Genomic DNA, 18,151 nt, shown 5'->3' with positions numbered 1-18,151 from the left:
TCCTGCTGTTTTGTGCCTGTTTTATAAGGTAACTGTCACAGCAATATAGTTTATGTATTAGTCATACATCAACTTACATTAACACTACAATGAAGTCACTATAATGTAGTGCTTATGTTGCTGAATTAATTTCAGAGAGCAAAAGCTGGTATTTTTGAACATTCATGTGGAGATGTCAGTGTCGGATTGGGTTAAGCATGGTAAGAAGTCTCACAACACGTTAAAATCCAGCAGGTTTATTTGGTAGCACAAGTTTTTGGAGTCTCACTCCTTCTTGAGATGACTGAGGACTTGTGTTCACAAACAGGGCACATAAAGACACAAACTCAATTTACAAGATAATGGTTGGAATGCAAGTCTTAAAAAGTATCGACAATGTGAGCGGAGAGAGCATTAAGCACAGGTTAAAGAGGTGCGTATTGTTCCCAGCTAGGACAGTGAAGTCATTTGGTTGGGGGGGGTGTGGTGTTGTTACAGATAGTATGACATGAACCCAAGATTCTGGTTAAGGCTGTCCTCATGTGCTGAACTTGGCTATCAGTTTCTGCTCAGCGATTCTGCATCGTGTGTTGTGAAGTCTGCCTCAAACAAGACCTCTTCACTGCATGGGACCTTCAACCGATGACGTTTTCTTACTCTGGATTCATGGTGAACAATCACTGAACAGCTATATAATGACATCAACAAGCTCCATCCTACCATCAGAGTCATCATGGACTACGCTCTGGAATCGGTTGCATTCTTGGACACACAGCGAACAGCACAGTACAGGCCCTTCGGCCCTTGATGTTGTGCTGAGCTCGGTCTGAACCCAAGTTCAAGCTATCCCACTCCCTATCATTCTGGCATCTCTAGCAAGGACAGTTACCTCAGCACCTCACTGTACCGCAAGCTCACAGCTAACCTCACGACACTCCACTGCTCCAGCTTTCACCCTAAACACGTTAAAGAAGCCATCTCCTATAGATAAGTCTTCCGTTTACATAAGATCTGCTCAGAAGAGGAGGATCGCAACAGAGACCTTCCAGAGGCTGAAAGACACCCTCGTGAGAACAGGGTGTGGTGCGCAACTCGACAGTTCCGATGCACCACAGCAAGAAACCACAATGACCTCCTCAGAAGACAAACACGGGATGTGGCAGACAGAGTATCCTTCGTTGTCCAGTACTTCCCTAGAGTGGAGAAGCTACGACATCGTCTTCAGAGCCTTCAACATGTCACTGATGAAAACAAACATCTTGCCAAGACCATCCCCACACCCCCCACTTCATGCCTTCAAACAACCGCACAACTTCAAACAGACCATTGTCTGCAGCAAACTACCCAGCCTTCAGGAGAAAAGTGACTACGGCACCACAGAACTCTGCTACAGCAACCTCTGCAATATGTGCCCGTTCAACGATACAGATGCCATCAGCTCACATGCGATCACCATCAACCAAATACATGGTACATACCCTTGCGACTTGGCCACTGTTGTCTACCTGATATGCTGCAGAAAAGGATGTCCCAAGGCATGGTACACTGGGGAGACCCTGCAGATGCTACGACAAAGGATGAATGAACTCCGATCAACAATCACCACGCAAAAGTGTTTTCCCTGTTGGGGAAGACTTCATCAGTCACAGGCATTTAGCCTCTGATCTTCAGGTAAGCTTCCTCCAAGGTGGCCTTCATGACAACGCAGAACCGCTAAGCAGAAACTGACAGCCAAGTTCCGCACACATGAGGATGGTCTCAACTGGGATCTTGGGTTCATGTCATACTATCTATAACCCCCACAACTTGCCTGGGCTTGCAAAATCTCTAACTGTTCTGTCTGGAGGCAATACACATCTCTTTAACCTGTGCTTACCCCTCTGTCCACTTAGACTTTTAAGACTTGATTACCTGTAAAGACTAGCGTTTCAACCATTATCTTGTAAATTGAGTTTGTGTCTGTATGATGCCCTGTTTGTGAACATAACTCCTCACTCACCTAGAGAAGGAGCGAGACTCCGAAAACTTATGCTGCCAAATAGACCTGTTGGACTTCAACCTGATGTTGTGAGACTGCTTACTTATTTGTGAATGTTACCAAGAGCTGTCTGGTTGTTGATAAAACCCACCTGCTTTACTGATGTCCCTTCTGGAGAATAAAGTGCCAATATGCTTACCCACTCTGGAGCCCCCTGTATGATGTGAGTTTTCAACATCGTCAACCCTTTGCTCTCTGAAGTGACTCAAAGTTCAGACCCAGTGGACAATAAATGTCAGTGATGCACACATTCTGAAAATGAGTAGAATTGGAGAATAATAAAAGTTCCAGAATGATAAAATTACCAGATTTAGTCACCGAGACATGAGTTTAATTGTCATCATGGCAACTGGTGGAATTTAAATTCAGCTCATTAATAAATCTGGAGAAAAAAAACTGATCTTTATTAATAATGACCATAAAGTTACCAGGTTATTGTAAAACTTGCAGAGTTCACTAATGCCTTTCTGGGGAAGGAAATCTGCCGTCCTTACCTGGTCTGGCTGATATGTGACTCAGATCCAGAACAACATGGTTGACTCTCAACTGCTTTCTGAAGTCACTGAATCATATCAAGCTGCCATAGGAAAAAGCACACTATACTTGCACCAATTGAACAGCTTATCACCATTTCCTCAAGGGCAACTTAGAAATGACTAATAGATGCTGGTCTAGCCACCAATGCCAAAAATAGAAAGAAGACATTTTTTTAAAAGATGACGTTCAATGCAAATAACCTGCCTTCCCACAATAGGCATCAGACTGTTGACTTGCCATCATTTTTGTTATGTCAGTACTGTTGTATGTTACTGTGAGCCTCAAGCATTGGTTCAATGAAGGGTTGGCAGCCTCAACAATTGATCTGTTACCATCTTTTGAATGGAAACTATCAATGGAAGTGCCACTAGACGCTGCAGCAGCACAAAACAAGGCTTATGGAAGCATTCCTGCAAGCAAGACTTAATGAGACATCAGGAGTGTGCTGGCTCTCTGAGCACCAGTTATTAAATCAGAAAGTGCAAACACTTACGGTTAAATTTCATATTAACCTTTCATCTGTTTGTTTTTTTGACCGATCATTCTCTGCCAATACTGGAAAATTAATACGCTGTAATGAACATGAACCAGCTTTATTCTGCAGCTTCAGTAACAATTTCTCACCCTGTCCTGTGCACTACTGGCACCAGTTACAGGGACTTGATATTTACACACAATTATACAGAGGTATGGCATGGTAAGTGGCTATTTGGTCCAATTGGTCTACGTCCCTTCCACTTCACAATCTGTATAGACTTCCATTCCTCTCTTGCTCATGTACTTGTTTATCACCAATTTTTTACGGCACAGAAGTAGGCCATTCAGCCCATCATGTAATCGTGATTGGTGCCATTCCCCTGTCTTTTCCCAAAATCTTGCATATTGTTTCTATTTAAATCATCTAATGCCCTCTTTAACGCCTCGATTGAACCTGCCTCACTGCCAGGAAGCACATTCCAGATCCCAACCATTCACTGTATGAAAAGATGTTTTCTCACACCACACATCTGACCTATTCAACTCGCTTTGAGCCAGTGAATTCTATATTTAGTCGGTCCACCTCGTGTCCAACGAGGTGCATACACGCGATGGGTCGTACTGGGGCTGCGCTCTTGGTTGTTCGAGATTGGTCTAGTGCTTCATGTCGTTAGCGTGTGCCTAAACTGGACAAGATACTGGGCAAGACGACAGCTCAGTGACTATCGCTGATTGCTGCGCAGACACATGTCTATGCGAGTTTGCGCATTCTCCCCGTGCTTGTGTGGGTTTTCTCCGGGTGCTCCAGTTTCCTCCCACACCCCAAAGATGTGCTGTTAGGCTGATTGGCTAGAATAAACAAATAAACTGTCCCCAAATCAGTTTCCCTCAATCTGGATGGCCATAAAACATTAGACAGGGGTCGTGGGTAGCGAGGTGGACTGGTGGTGTTGAGATGGCGGAGCGGGCTTGTTGGGCCGAAGGGCCTGTTTCCCGGGCTGATTTTGTTCTTTGTCCTATATTCTTTCCACTCCCTGGATAAAGAGATTACTCTTGAATTCCGAAATGGATTTGTTAGCAGTTACCTTATATTGATAGCCTCTAATACTGGTCTCATTTCATACTCTTATCTTTGCAAATCGTAAAAGACTTGGGTCACATCTCAGTCTTCTCTTTTCCAGAGAAAGAGGCCCCAGCTTGTCCAGCCTTTCCTGCTAGTTATAACCTTGCGAATCTGTAGGGAAGGAGGGATGTGGAGTTGGGACAATATTACTCTACTCATTTCACAGAAAGTGAGGAGATACTTGCACCAAACTTAAAAGCAGAAAAACTACTTGTTTTGTTTTCATAGAAAAGAATCCCCACAGACCAGAAGGAGGCCATTCGGCCCATCAAGTCTGCACTGCTGCACTGACATAGTCACTTATCTGGGCCCTGTCCCCACCCTATTCCTGTAACCCCACACATATATCCCAGGGCTAATCCACCTTACACAACTTGGGACACCAAGAAGCAATTTAGCATTGTCAATCCACCTAATCAGCACATCTTTCAGACTGTGGAGGAAACTGGAGCATCTGGAGGAAACCCACGCAGAAACAGGGAGAATGTGCAAACTCCACAGAGACAGTCACCCAAGGCTGGAATTTAATTCAGGTCCCTGGCATTGTGAGGCAGCAGTGCTAATCAATGTGTCACCATGCCACCCCACAGGATCCCAGAGGCTGAGGAAATTTGGATGTCAGCTATGACTCCCACCAACTTTTACAGATGCACCATAGAAAGCATTCTTTCTGGTTCTATCATACCTTGGTATGGCTCCTGCTCTGCCCAAGACCGCAAGAAACTAGAAAAGTTCATGAATGCAGTCCAATCCATCACATAAACCAGTCTCCCATCCACTGACCCTGTCAATGCTTCCCACTGCTTCTGTAAAGCAACAACATAATTAAGGACCCCACGCGCCCTGGACATTTTCTCTTCCACCTTTTGTCTTCAGGAAAAAGATACAAAAGTCTGAGGTCTGGTACCAAACAACTCAAGAACAGCTTCTTCCCTGCTGCTGTCAGACTTTTGAATGGACTTACCTCACATTAAACTGATCTTTCTCTACACCCGAGTTATGACTGAAACATTACATTCTGCACTCTTTCCTTTCCTTCTCTATGAATGATATGCTTTGCATAACGTGCAAGAAACAGTACTTTTCACAGCATATTAATACATGTGACAATAATAAATCAAATCAAAGACTCTCTCTCCGACAGAGCATCATACCCATGCACTGACCCCAATAATCCATCTCCACACAGAAGTTCAGAATCGAACCTGGGTCCCTGGTGCTGTAAGGCAGCAATGCTAACCACTGTGCCACCATGTTGCTGGGCTTGGCACAAATCTTTTCATTGCTATCCAACCTTTGCAAAATGTACCAAAACCAGCAGGGGGCTCCCAGATCCTTGCTACTCAACATCTTCACGACGACTCATCATCTGTACTGACTTGTAAATGAAAGCAATCACACACACACACGCACACGCATGTGCATGTTAGTACACACATGTGCTCCTTTTAACTAATTATCTTCCTTTTGCCAGTGCAATTCTTACTGGGAGGTTTGGCTGAGCAAGAAGTGAGTGGAACAACTCTGGTGAGGATGTTGGGTGGGGGAGATATGTACACAATAAAAAGCACTCGTCATTGCTCCCTGCCTTCTCTTTATTCCAGTCTTAAAAACTTGAACAGTCTGAATCCTCAAACGATGCTTCCATTTTTAGCCTCTTTTTGCAGATTTATTGCTCTAGTCAGTGTGGAAAAACCTACCCAGGGATTTTTAAGGATGTCCTGTGAAGCTGGAAAGCATTCAATAAACAAAATAAGTTTTTTTTGTCAAATTGTTAAAATATTACAAGGAAATGATTAACAAACATTAAAAGTCTAACAGTTCTGAGGGAAAATCTCTCTTCACTAAACCAGAATACTGGGTATATTTAAACATAGAGGCTTGTTGTTACTAATATTAATATCACGGGATCGTCTCGGTCCTTTTATTAAAGCCAGGAAACAGGACACCTCTTCAACATCACAATAACAAAACTTTACACTTTGTTACTCGGTTCCTGGGGGCTACTAATAGTTAATCACTTATTCTAATAGACTCTTATATAGCACAACAGTCTCAAGAACTTCATGTTGGTTATGGGTGGAAGGGAAAGGTGTTGAATGTAGATTTCCCTCCTTATTTCAAATTCCTTCTTGAAATCTTGATGATTCACAAAGTCTCCCAACAGTGGTTGAATTCATCTGTTAAAGGTGGCGTTACATGCCCGATGGTGCCACAGAGAGGGAGAGAGGGGGGAGGAGGGGAGCCCAGACTGTTCCATACGTGATACCATCTTGTCTTCTCAATGTCCCTGGGCCGCTAGCTCAGATTGAATGATGTCAAGTGTCAGTGAGAAGGTTTAGCAGGTACCGCACCTTGCAGGCAAACCATCGCCTGAGGGGACAAAAGTATTCATAATGGAACTGTTCAAACTCGGGTGTCTGACGTATATCACGAAAAAAAGCAACGTCAATATCTGACTCTGTAAGCCCTATCAGGAGCAGGAGCAAGGCAAAGAGGAGGCCAACTGTCACAAGCAGTAAACGGACCACACTTAAAACAAATGTATTCACCTGTTCCCTCTCGGCCCTGTCACTAACACCTTCAGGTAAGGCACTGGCTCCTCTGGCTGGCTCCTCGGGCTCTGCGGGTGTGCCAGTGTCACACTCCTTCTCCTCCTCGATGCCACAGTTGCTGGTGTTGCCATTTGTTTGCCGAGGGAGGATTGATTCCAAGCTGGGGTCGGACACCGGGGTGGGCAGGACACTGTTGGCGGGGCTGTAGAGCTCATCTGCTATCACGGAGGTGGATTCACTGCCCTCGGCGGAGGAGGTCTTGCCTGTCGTACGAGTACCAAAGGTGTCCGTGTGTGAGGTGGATCGCACAGGGGTGGAGTGAGCGCTGTCTCGTAACGATTCCAAACCTGGAAAACAGAGAGAAATTGGACACTGAGATACAAGGGAGAGGTTCTCTGGCAGTGGGTGGTTGGGCAAAGGGAAAACCAATGGAACACAAGCCACAAACATGACTTCAATTGAGAAGCAAGTTTTCTCATCTCCTGTTCCTTTGAGGATATCCAATAACTGGATAAATTCAACACAACAAAAACAGAAAATGCTAGAAACTCAGTATGTCTGACAGCATCTGTGGAGAGAGAATAGAACCAACATTTCAAGTCTTGATGATTCTGAGAGATTAAACGTTATCTCTGTTCCCTCTCCATAGATGCTATCCGACTTGCTGAGTTTCTAGCATTCTTTCTGGTTGCAACACAGCTTGGTATGGCTCCTGCTCTGCACAAGACTGCAAGAAATGAAGCTCAATCCATCACACAAACCAGCCTCTCAGCCATTGACTCTGTCTACACTTCCCACTGCCTTGGAAAAGCAGCCAGCATAATTAAGGACCGCACGCACCCTGACATTCTCTTTTCCACCTTCTTCTGTCAGGAAGGATATACAAAAGTCTGAAATCACGTACCAACCAGCTCAAGAACAGCTTCTTCCCTGCTGCCATCAGACCTTTCAATGGACCTACCTCATACTAAATTGATCTTTCTCCACACCCTAGCTGTGACTGTAACACTACATTCTCACTCTCTCCTTTCCTTCTCTATGAACAGTATGCCTAGTCTGTATAGCGCGCAAGAAACAATACTTTTTAATGTGGACTAATAAATGACAAAAATATCAAATCAAAATCAAATCAAATCTCCGGCATTTTCTGTTTTTGTTTCAGATTCCAGCATCTGCAGTAATTTGCTTTTATCGAATAAAGTCACAGTTGCTTCACATGGCAATGTTTGTAGGTTACAGGACAAGTAAAAGGCACAGAGATTCTGGTCAGTTACTGTCTAGGTTGGGTAAATGTGATGTGATTTAATACATTCATTTACATTGCAGCTTTAAATGTCTGGAAGTGTTTCCAAGTGAATTACCTTTGATTCCGGTCTTGTTACGGAAGTAGATGCAGTCACTCTCTCACCGGGAACACCGTAAACAGCAACAGCTAAATGACCAAATGGGCCATTTCCTGTCTGGCTGGTCTCTCCCGATGGAAACACTACAACAACTGGAAAGGATAAGCAGTGGACTTTGGTGGAAGTTAGAAAATAAATGCTGGATTTGTGGCTGGAATTTTCGAAGCACTGCTTTGAAAGATTAGTGTGCGAGAAATACTAACGTGGGCTTTTCAACCAGGCCGTGGTTTTACCAGCCGTTCACGCCCCGCTCCAGTGAAGTCGGAGAGTTGGGTGGCCGGCGAGAACATTGGGTAAGATTCCGGCTGTCTTTATTTCAGAGTTTTAGCCCTGGCTAACCTTACAGGAAGTTTCACTGGCAGATTTCTGCTGTAGCCCTCATGGATTCCAGGAATTGACCTGATTGGTTTACATGGGTGCTCATCCCGTCTGTGAAATACTGCTCGATTCCTGGTTTTAATGTATGTATATTTGTGTGTGAGCAATAACATATGTGTGTGTGTATCCGTGTCTATGTACTTGTATGAGTACATCTGTGTGTATATATGTGTCAAGTTGTACATTTGTGTGTATGAGGATGTGCATCGATGTATGAGTGTATGTAAGTACATTTTGTGATGTGGAGATGCGGGCATTGGACTGGGTGGACAAGGTGAGAGGTCACATCGACACCAGGTTATAGTCTAACAGGCTTATATAAAATTACAAGCTTTCACAGCATTGCTCCTTCATCTCACATCATCTGACGAAGGAGCAGTACTCCAAAAGCTTGTGATTTCAAATAAACCTGGTGTCGTGTGACCAGATCATATCACTGATTTTGATTGGATTTGATTTATTATTGTCACATTTATTTACACACAGTGAAAAGTATTGTTTCTTGCACACTGTACAGAGAAAGCATACTGTTCATAGAGAAGAAAAGGAGACAGTGCAGAATGCAGCGTTACAGTCACAGCTAGGGTGTAGAGAAAAATCAACTTACTGCAAGATAGGTCCATTCAGAAGTCTGACAGCAGCAGGGAGGAAGCTGTTCTTGAGTTGGTTGGTACATGACCTCAGACTTTTGTATCTTTTTCCTGATGGAAGAAGGTGGAAGAGAGAATGTCCGGGGTGCATGGGGTCCTTGATTATGTTGGCAGCTTTTCCGAGGCAGAGGGAAATGTAGACAAGTCAATAGATGGAAGGGCAGTTTGCGTGATGGATTGGGTTACATTCACAATGTTTGGTAGTTTCCTGCTGTCTTAGGCCGAGCAGGAGCCATACCAAGCTGTGATACAACCAGATAGAATGTTTTCTACGGTGCATCTGTAAAAGTTGGTGAGAGTCATAACTGACATGCCAAATTTCCTTAGTCTTCTGAGAGTGTGTGGTGATGCTATACTGTAGTAAGCTATAAACAGTAAGAAGTTTCAAAACACCAGGTTAAAGTACAACAGGTTTATTTGGTGGCAAAAGCCACTAGCTTTTGGAACACTGCTCCTTCATCAGGTGAGTGGGATTTCAATTTACAAACAGGGCATATAAAGATACAAACTCAATTTATGCTATAAAGTCAGCAGAGGGAGTGCTTGAGCTGAGTGTGTGAAATTAAGATTACTTTTGAACTCCTCCGCGGGTGAAATATATTTTATATTGGAAACCCATTGCAACTTTCTGCCTCTTAAAGGAAACCTAGAAAGTAAACTTCAGAATGTTCTCCAATTGAAAAAAAACACAACAATTCTGCTTCACGAGCCAACAGCCCTGACAGTGTTGTTCCATCGAGGATTCAGTCCTGAATTCCCAGCCCAGCGCAAAGCCACAGCTTTCAACCAAATGCTACTTTCCCTGGTGCAGGTGAACGGCTCCCAGATGGAGCAGAGATTCCCAGTCCCAGGTAATGCTGCCTGCGCGTGACTCAATTCACATGTTAAAGAGGGCACAGACGTCACGAGGAACGGATGTGGATGGTGCATTCACAGAGGACAACAGATGGAAATGCAGAGTTCTGAGGCAGTCATTCAGTGGAGAGATTCGGATGATTGAACCGACCACAACATGTCCATGCGACTCCCAACAGAGAATTACTCACTTTATAAAACCTTTCCTTTCTCTCCCACTAACATTAACAGAAGCATGGTAGCGCAGTGGTTAGCACTGCTATCTCACAGTGCCAAGGACCTGGGTTCAATTCCCGGTTTGGGTCACTGTCTGTGTGGAGTTTGCATGTTCTCCCCATGTCTGCATGGGTTTCCTCCGGGTGCTCCAGTTTCCCCCCACAGTCCAAAGATGCACGGGTTAGGCAGCAGGCTGTGGAGGCCAGGTCATTGAGTGTCTTTAAGACAGAGATAGATATGGTCTTGATGAATAAGGGGATCGGAGTTATGAGGAGTTATCAGGAGAATGAGGGTGAGAAAAATATCAGCCATAACTGCACAGCAGAGCAGACTTGGTGGGCCAAGTGGCCTAATTCTGTTCCTACGTCTTATAGTCTTATGGATTGACTGTGCTAAATTGCCGCTGCAGTACTAAACACTGGGCCACCCCAGCTGATGAATCAGTGGTCCTCCATGTTGAATGCTACATAGAGGAAGCACTGAGAGTGATAAGGGCACCAAATGTACTCTGGGTGGGGACTTCAATCACCAAGAGTGGCTCAGTGGTACCACCACAGCCGAGCTGGCCATCACTGCTAGGCTGGGACTGCGGCAGGTAATGAGGGAACCAACAAGAGGGAGAAACATACTTGACCTCATCCTCATCAACCTGCCTGATGCAGTCCATGGCAGTATTGGCAGGAGTGACCAATACTGTCTTCACACAGAGGATGTCCTCCATCGTATTGTGTGGCACCACCACTGTGCTGAACCAACAGCAGAATTGTACTCAACCCTGGTTCAATGGTAAGTGAAGGAGGGCATGGCAGGAGCAGCACCAGGCATACCAAAAAATGAGGTGTCAATCTGGTGAAGCTACTAAACAGGACTGCCTGCAATGACAAACAGAATAAACAGCAAGTAACAGACAAAGAACTCAATGATTCCACAATCAATGGATCAGATCTAAGCTCTACAATCCTGTCACATCCAGTTGAGAATGGTGGTGAACAATTAAATAACTCACTGGTGGAGAAGGCTCCACAAATATCCTCATCCTCAATAGTGGAGGAGTCCAGCACATCAGTGTAAACGATAAGGCTGAAGCATTTGCAACAATCTTCAGCCAGAAGTGCCAAGTGGATGATCCATCTCAGCCTCCTCCAGTGGTCCCCAGCATCTCAAGATGCCAGTCTCCAACCAATTCAATTTACTCCACAAGAAATGGTTCATGGCACTGGATGCTACAAAGGCAGGGGGCCCTGACAATGTTTCAGCGATAACACTAAAGACTTGTGCTCCAGAACTTGCTGCACCCCTAGCCACGCTGTTCCAGTACAGCTACAACACTGGCATCTACCCGGCAATGTGGAAGATTGCCCGGGTACATCCTGTACACAAAAAGCAGGACAAATCCAACCCGGCTAATTACCGCCCAATCAGTCTACTCTCGCTCATCAGTAAAGTGGTGGAAGAGCTCATTGACAGCACTATCAAGCAGCACCTACTCAGCAATAACCTGCTCAATGTCGGCCAGTTTGGTTTTCGCCAGGGTCACTCAGCTCCTGACCTCATTACAGCCTTGGTTCAAACATGGACAAAAGAGCTGAATTCCAGAGGTGAGGTGAGAGTGACTGCCCTTGACATCAAGGCAGCATTTGACCGAGTGTGGCTTCAAGGAGCCTTAGAAAACTGGAGTCAATGGGGATCAGGGAAAAATCTCTGCTGGTTGGAGTCATACCTGGTACATAGAAAGATGGTTGTGGTGGTTGGAGGTCAATCACCTTAGCTCCAGGACATCACTCCCTCAGGCTAATTCCTAGACCCAACAATCTTTAGCTGTTTCATCAATGACTTTCCCTCCATCATGAGGTCAGAAGTGGGGACGTTCGCTGATGTTCGCACAATGTTCAGCACCATTCGTGACTCCTCAGATCCTGAAGCAGCTCATTTCAAAATGCAGCAAGTCTTGGACAACATTCTAACTTGGGCTGACAAGTGACAAGTAACATTCACGCCACACATGTGCCAGGCAATGACCATCTCCAACAAGAGAGAATTTAACCATCGCCCTTTGATATTCAATGGTATTACTGTCACTGAATCCCCCTCTATCAATATCGTGGGGATAACCATTGACCAGAAACTAAACAGGGCCAGTTATATAAATACTGTGGCTACAAGTGTAGGTCAGAAGTTGGGAATACTAGGGCGAGGAACTCACCTCCTGACTCCCCCAAAGCCTGTCCACCATCTACAAGACAGAAGTCAGGAGTGTGATGGAAAACTCCCCACTTGCCTGGATGAGTGCAGCTCCAATAACACTCAGGAATCTCAACATCATCCAGGACAGAGCAGCTGCTTGTTGGGTCTCCAAACCCGGAGATGCTGAGGCTGATAACACAATTCTACTCCACGAACCAAGGATTCAGTCCTGAATTCCCAGCCCAGCGCAAAGCCACAGCTTTCCACCAAATGTTACTTTCCCTGGTGTAGGTGAACGGTTCCCAGATGGAGCGGAGATTCCCAGTCCCCGGCAAAGCTGCCTGCGCGTGACTCAATTCACATGTTAAAGAGGGCACAGATGTCACGAGGAACGGATGTGGATGGTGCATTCACAGAGGACAACAGATAGAAGATGCGGAGTTCTGAGGCAGTCAGTGGAGAGATTCAGATAACTGAACTGATCACAACATGTCCGTGCGACTCCCTGACAGAGATTTACTCACTTTATAAAAGCTTTCCTTTCCCTCCCACTAACATTAAGGGAGGCATGGTGACGCAGTGGTTAACACTGCTGCCTCACAGTGCTAGGGGCCCGGGTTCAATTCCAGCCACGGGTCACTGTCTGTGCAGAGTCTGCACGTTCTCCCCGTGTCTGTATGGGTTTCCTCTGGGTGCTTTGTTTTCCTTCCACAGTTCAAAGATGTGCGGGATAGGTGGATTGACCATGCTAAAACTAGGCTGGTTAACAGCAGACACTTGCACTGATATAGAATCTTAGATATAGGGAGCAGGTTTAAGAAATTCGGACTCAGACAGCTGAAGGTGGAGTGATTAAAATTCGGTATCGTTATACAAGCTGATGACTCTCCAATATAACCCACAATATCTACCCACAGCAACGGTGTGTTAGATGCTGTACACCACCCACACTATTGATAATTATTTTTGCAACAAACATGTTTTCATTTTGAAACACAGTTGTTGAAGTGAACAGAATTGTACAGCCCTTCATTTTAGCTGTTCACAAATCACACACACACAAAGACACCCAGATAAATGCACTCACACAACACATGCAGGCACATACAAATACACACACAGACATACATACAAAGACACACACACATACAGACACCCAGATAAATGCCCTCACACAAAACATGCAGGCATATACAAATGCACACACACACACACACACACACACACATATTCATGTCCCTCATTCCCTGGACAATGTGAAGCTTTGTTTCTGGATTCAGCTGTCACAGTAATAAGTGCATCACCGTCTCTAAGCCAATAATTAGAAATAATCAGCCTGGGCTCCTGCACCTGATCACTGCCCAAAAAATCCACATGGGTTTGGGACTCAGATGTTCTGGTTCCTATGATCCAGTAATCTGTGATAGATAATTTAAACCGTTGATGTATTTTTAATATCCAGACGAGTTGTGACTGAGCATTTTTATTGTTAAATACTGTTGACTTGCTTTCCCTGGGCTGTAGAGTTAGACATGAGTGTTTGACAAGCGAAAGGTTACTTCAAAGGCACTATTCAGATGCAAAATAGCTGGGAACACTGAGCTCAGGCTGCTGGCTTTACTCTGAGATTTAAAATATTGAGATAAAGTGCTTGCGCCCGTATAAATCATCTTATATTGGAAGCTCTGAAAACCATGTTCCCTTCCCCACAATGTGATTAAACCACTTCCCATTAAAAGCATCTTTGACTTTGCATTATAAAAGTTTTCAATGTCAGCCATGGCAATTGGGATTAATCCCCGGTTAGCTAGCATTCCCCTGGAATTCAAGGCTGCAGACACTTATCCTGCTATTCCCGGCTGGAATACTGATGATTTTCCAGTCAATCGCACCTGGAAACCACACTGTTGTAAGTAACTGAGATTGGTTTCACATACGTTATTTATATCATCCATCAACTATCCTCCACTCACTGTATTCAACTGGAAAAATAGGCCTGTTTGACCAGGAGAAGTTGCTGTAGTTTTGATAACGAGTTGTGTTTGCTGTATATCACCCACCCTGTCCCAGTCCAACGCCGGCATTTCCACATCATGGCCTGTTTGTCGAAGCCCATGCAGACTTCTTTTATACCAACTGCTAACTCTGAGTCCAACCCCACTTCACATCAATACTCAGTTTGGTGATTTTAATCCTTGGATGTTTTGGAGACTTTTGCAACCAGTGAAAGACAAATACTTATTCTCCTTTAACACTAGTTGAGTATTGTGGTAACTTAGCCACAGAAAGATAGTCAAATACTTTATAATATTCAATCTTCAATATCAAAATACAGTACAGCATGGGCTCAGAACTGGGGGCAAGTGGCACAATGGTTAGCACTGTTGTCTCCCAGCGCCAGGGACCTGGGTTCAATTCCCGGCTTGGGTTACTGTCTGTGTGGAATCTACACGTCCTTCCCGTGTCTGCGTGGGTTTCCTCCAGGTGCTCTGGTTTCCTCCCACAGTCTGAAAGACATGCTGGTTAGGTGCATTGGCCATGCTAAATTCTCCCTCAGTGTACCCGAACAAGTGCTGGAGTGTGGCAACTGGGAGATTTTCCACAGTAACTTCATTGCAGTGTTAATGTAAGCCAACTTGTGAAGCCAACAAATAAAATAATTACACAGAATACCCCATGGTAAGACTAAACCTGAAAAGGCCTACACTACTAATGACATCACTTGCAAATGCTCACATCTGCTCAAGAAATCAGTTTATACACTCAAATAGGAAGATGCTGACTATAAAAGTCTGTAACAAATATCAGAGAGGACAGGATGGTCTTGCTGCTTTCTGGCAGCTCTTTTGAGCTATCAAGAGTCTGGCAGGACATAGACAATAACAGAGATTTATTATCGACAAGAGAAGTAGTGAAGGGCTTTGTTTCCATGCTTATTTAATTCAGAAACATAGAAGTATAGATAAAGCTTTTTAAACTATTGTAATCTGTTATATTTTCTGGCCTCCCATTTTGCATCCTCTGTAAAACCAAACTCATCCAGAATTACTGCCTGTGTCGTAAATCACCTCAAATCCTGTTTCCCCCACAGCCCTGTGATCACTGACTTACTTTGGCTCCGAAATCAGCAATGGGCTTGGATTTAAAAATTCTCCACCTGATTTCCCAATCCCTCTGGGGCCTTACCTCTCTCATTCCATGTTACCCCCTCCAGCACTACCACCCTCCAAGATCCCTGCACTCCTCCAATTCTAGCCTCTTGGGCATCCCCAGTTCTCATCATTCCTCCATTATCAGCCGTACTTCCAGCTGCCTCGCTCCTGAGCACTGGAATTCCCTCAAGAAAATTCTTCAGGTTAGGGATGAACTGGAGATATGAAGAATGACAGCGATAGGTGCTTGTTGGGTGAGGGTGTTAAGGATTACAGAACCCAGGTGAGCAGACGGATACGACCATAAGACATAGAAGCAGAATACGGCCACTCGGCCCATCGAGTCTGCTCCGCCATTCGATTATTTTTCTCATCCCCATTCTCCTGCCTTTTCCCCATAACCCCTGAACCCCTTATCAATCAAGAACCTATCTCTCTCTCTCTCAAAGACACTCAATGATCTGGCTTCCACAGTCTTCTGCGGCAAAGAGTTCCACAGATTCACCGCTCTCTGGCTGAAGAAATTCCTCCTCATCTCTGTTTTAAAGGATCGTCCCTTTAGCCTGAGGTTGTGCCCTCTGGCTCTAGTTCTTTCTACTAGTGGAAACATCCTCTCCACGTCCACTCTATTGAGGCCTTGCAGTATCCTGTAAGTTTCAATAAGGCCCCCCTTCATCCTTCTAAATTCCAATGAGTACAGACCCACAGTCCTCAACCATTCCTCATACAACAAGCTCTTCATTCCAGGGATCATTCTTGTGAACCTCCTCTGGACCCTTTCCAAGGCCAGCACATCCTTTGTTAGTTATGGGGCCCAAAACTGCTCACAATAATCCAAACGGGGCCTAACCAGAGCCTTATACAGCCTCAAAAGTACATCCCTGCTCTTGTATTCTAGCCCCCTTGACTTGAATGCTAAGGTGAGATACAGATCAGCTGTGATTTTACTGAAAGGCGGAATATGCATGAAGGAATTAATTGCCTCTTGCACTTTCATTGTCCCCATGCTGAGCACCTTTTTTAATTCATTCATGATATGTGGGCATCACTGGCTGGCCAGCATTTATTATCCATCCCTTGTTGCCCTTGGAGGGTAGTTGAGAGTCAACCACATTGCTGTGGCTCTGGAGTCACACGTAGGCCAGACCGGGTAAGGACGACAGATTTCCTTCCCTAAAGGACATCAGTGAACCAGGTGGGTATTTTTTTTGACAATCGACAATGGTTCCATGGTCATCAGCGGACTCTTAATTCCAGATACTTCTTATTGATTTCAAATTCCACCATCTGCCAATGGTGGGGATTCAAATCCGGGTCCTGTTGCAGAGGCTGGAAATTGAGCCAGGAGTGTAAGGGTTAATTCCGAGGCCCAGCTTTCAAGACTCTTCATTCTTCTGCCATCTGCTGAAAGGGGACTTATTTGTGTTCCGTCAGCAGTACGGAAATATTGCCCCAACATAGGCTCCCTGGCTCAGTCTGAACAACCAACAGTGTTGGCAAGGTCACTGGAGTGTCGGAAAACTGAGACCAGAAAACAGAAGGTGGTCTAGCTACATCTTCCTGAGAGAGAACAAATGGATGGCTTTTATCTCATCTTTAAGGCCCAGTATTGCAAACTCTAAAACTCTGCTTTCAACAAGCATTGTTTATTATTTCCCAAAATAAGAACATAAGAAATTGAGGCAGGAGCTGGCCAATCTGGAGTATTGTGGTTTGTTGTCCTTATCTGAGGAAAGTTCTTGCTATAGAGGGAGTACAGGGAACGTCTACTAGGATGGCAGGTCTGTCATATGAGGAGAGACTAAGTCATTTAGGATTACATTCATTGGAGTTTAGAAGAGTGAGAGGGGATCTGATAGAAACGTATAAAATTCTAACAGGGTAGATTCAGAAAGAATGTTCCCAATGGTGAGGCAGTCCAGAACTAGGAGTCATAGTTTGAGGATAAGGGGTAAGATAAGGGGTTTTAGAACTGAGGTGAGGGGAATTTTCTTCACTCAGAGGCTGGTGAATGTGTGGAATTCACTACCACAGAATGTAGTTGAGGCCAAAACGTTGTCTGATTTCAAGAAGAAATTAGATACAGCTCTCGGGGCTAATGGGATCAAGGAATATAGGGGGAAGGGGAGACAGGGTATTGAATTCGATGATCAGCCATGATCAAAATGACTGGCGGAGCAAGCTCAAAGGGCCGAATGGCCTACTCATTCTAGTTTCTATGTGGCCCCTCCTGCCTACTCCACCATTGAGAGTGATCATGGCTAATCTTCAATCTGAAATTCACTTTCCTTTACTATCCACACACCCCGCCGCCCGCCCCCGTTCCCTCTACATCCAAAACATCCAGCCATCTCTGATATGATTGTGAGGGACAGTGAGCGAATCCTTTCTGATATTCCCTAAGTGAACCTCTCCATGTTCACTGGGATCCAATGGAATTAAAGGGGCAGAGATTCAATCCAAGGAAAGGCTCGGAAGTGGCCCAGCGGCTCAGTTTGTCAATGAACTTCCCCATGTGACTCTCTGAGTGAACCAACTCCCAGTGCCCTGTCGGCAGTGCGGCTCTGTGCGGAGTTAACTGATCTTAGCCACGTTGTGCAGGAG

At 44.9% G+C, this 18,151-nt stretch overlaps 1 protein-coding gene across 6 annotated transcripts in view; it reads right to left on the bottom strand.

Moving 5' to 3' along the window:
* Positions 1 to 4,185: 4,185 nt before the first annotated feature.
* Positions 4,186 to 18,151, bottom strand: part of frmd5a (FERM domain containing 5a) — a 222,945-nt gene continuing 208,979 nt past the window's right edge. For 5 of the 6 annotated variants that reach the window (XM_080214173.1, XM_080214174.1, XM_080214175.1 and 2 more), the window contains one exon: positions 4,186 to 7,056. In XM_080214173.1, coding sequence (XP_080070299.1) covers positions 6,473 to 7,056 — 584 coding nt within the window. In that variant the 3' untranslated portion in view covers positions 4,186 to 6,472. The remainder of the gene's footprint in view (positions 7,057 to 18,151) is intronic. The other variant, XM_080214176.1, reaches the window with a different exon arrangement.

The sequence above is a fragment of the Carcharhinus amblyrhynchos genome, chromosome 28, assembly GCF_965287045.1.
Source record: "Carcharhinus amblyrhynchos chromosome 28, sCarAmb.v2.hapA, whole genome shotgun sequence".
Classification (NCBI taxonomy): domain Eukaryota; kingdom Metazoa; phylum Chordata; class Chondrichthyes; order Carcharhiniformes; family Carcharhinidae; genus Carcharhinus; species Carcharhinus amblyrhynchos.
This window is presented reverse-complemented; position numbering and strand designations above follow the sequence as displayed.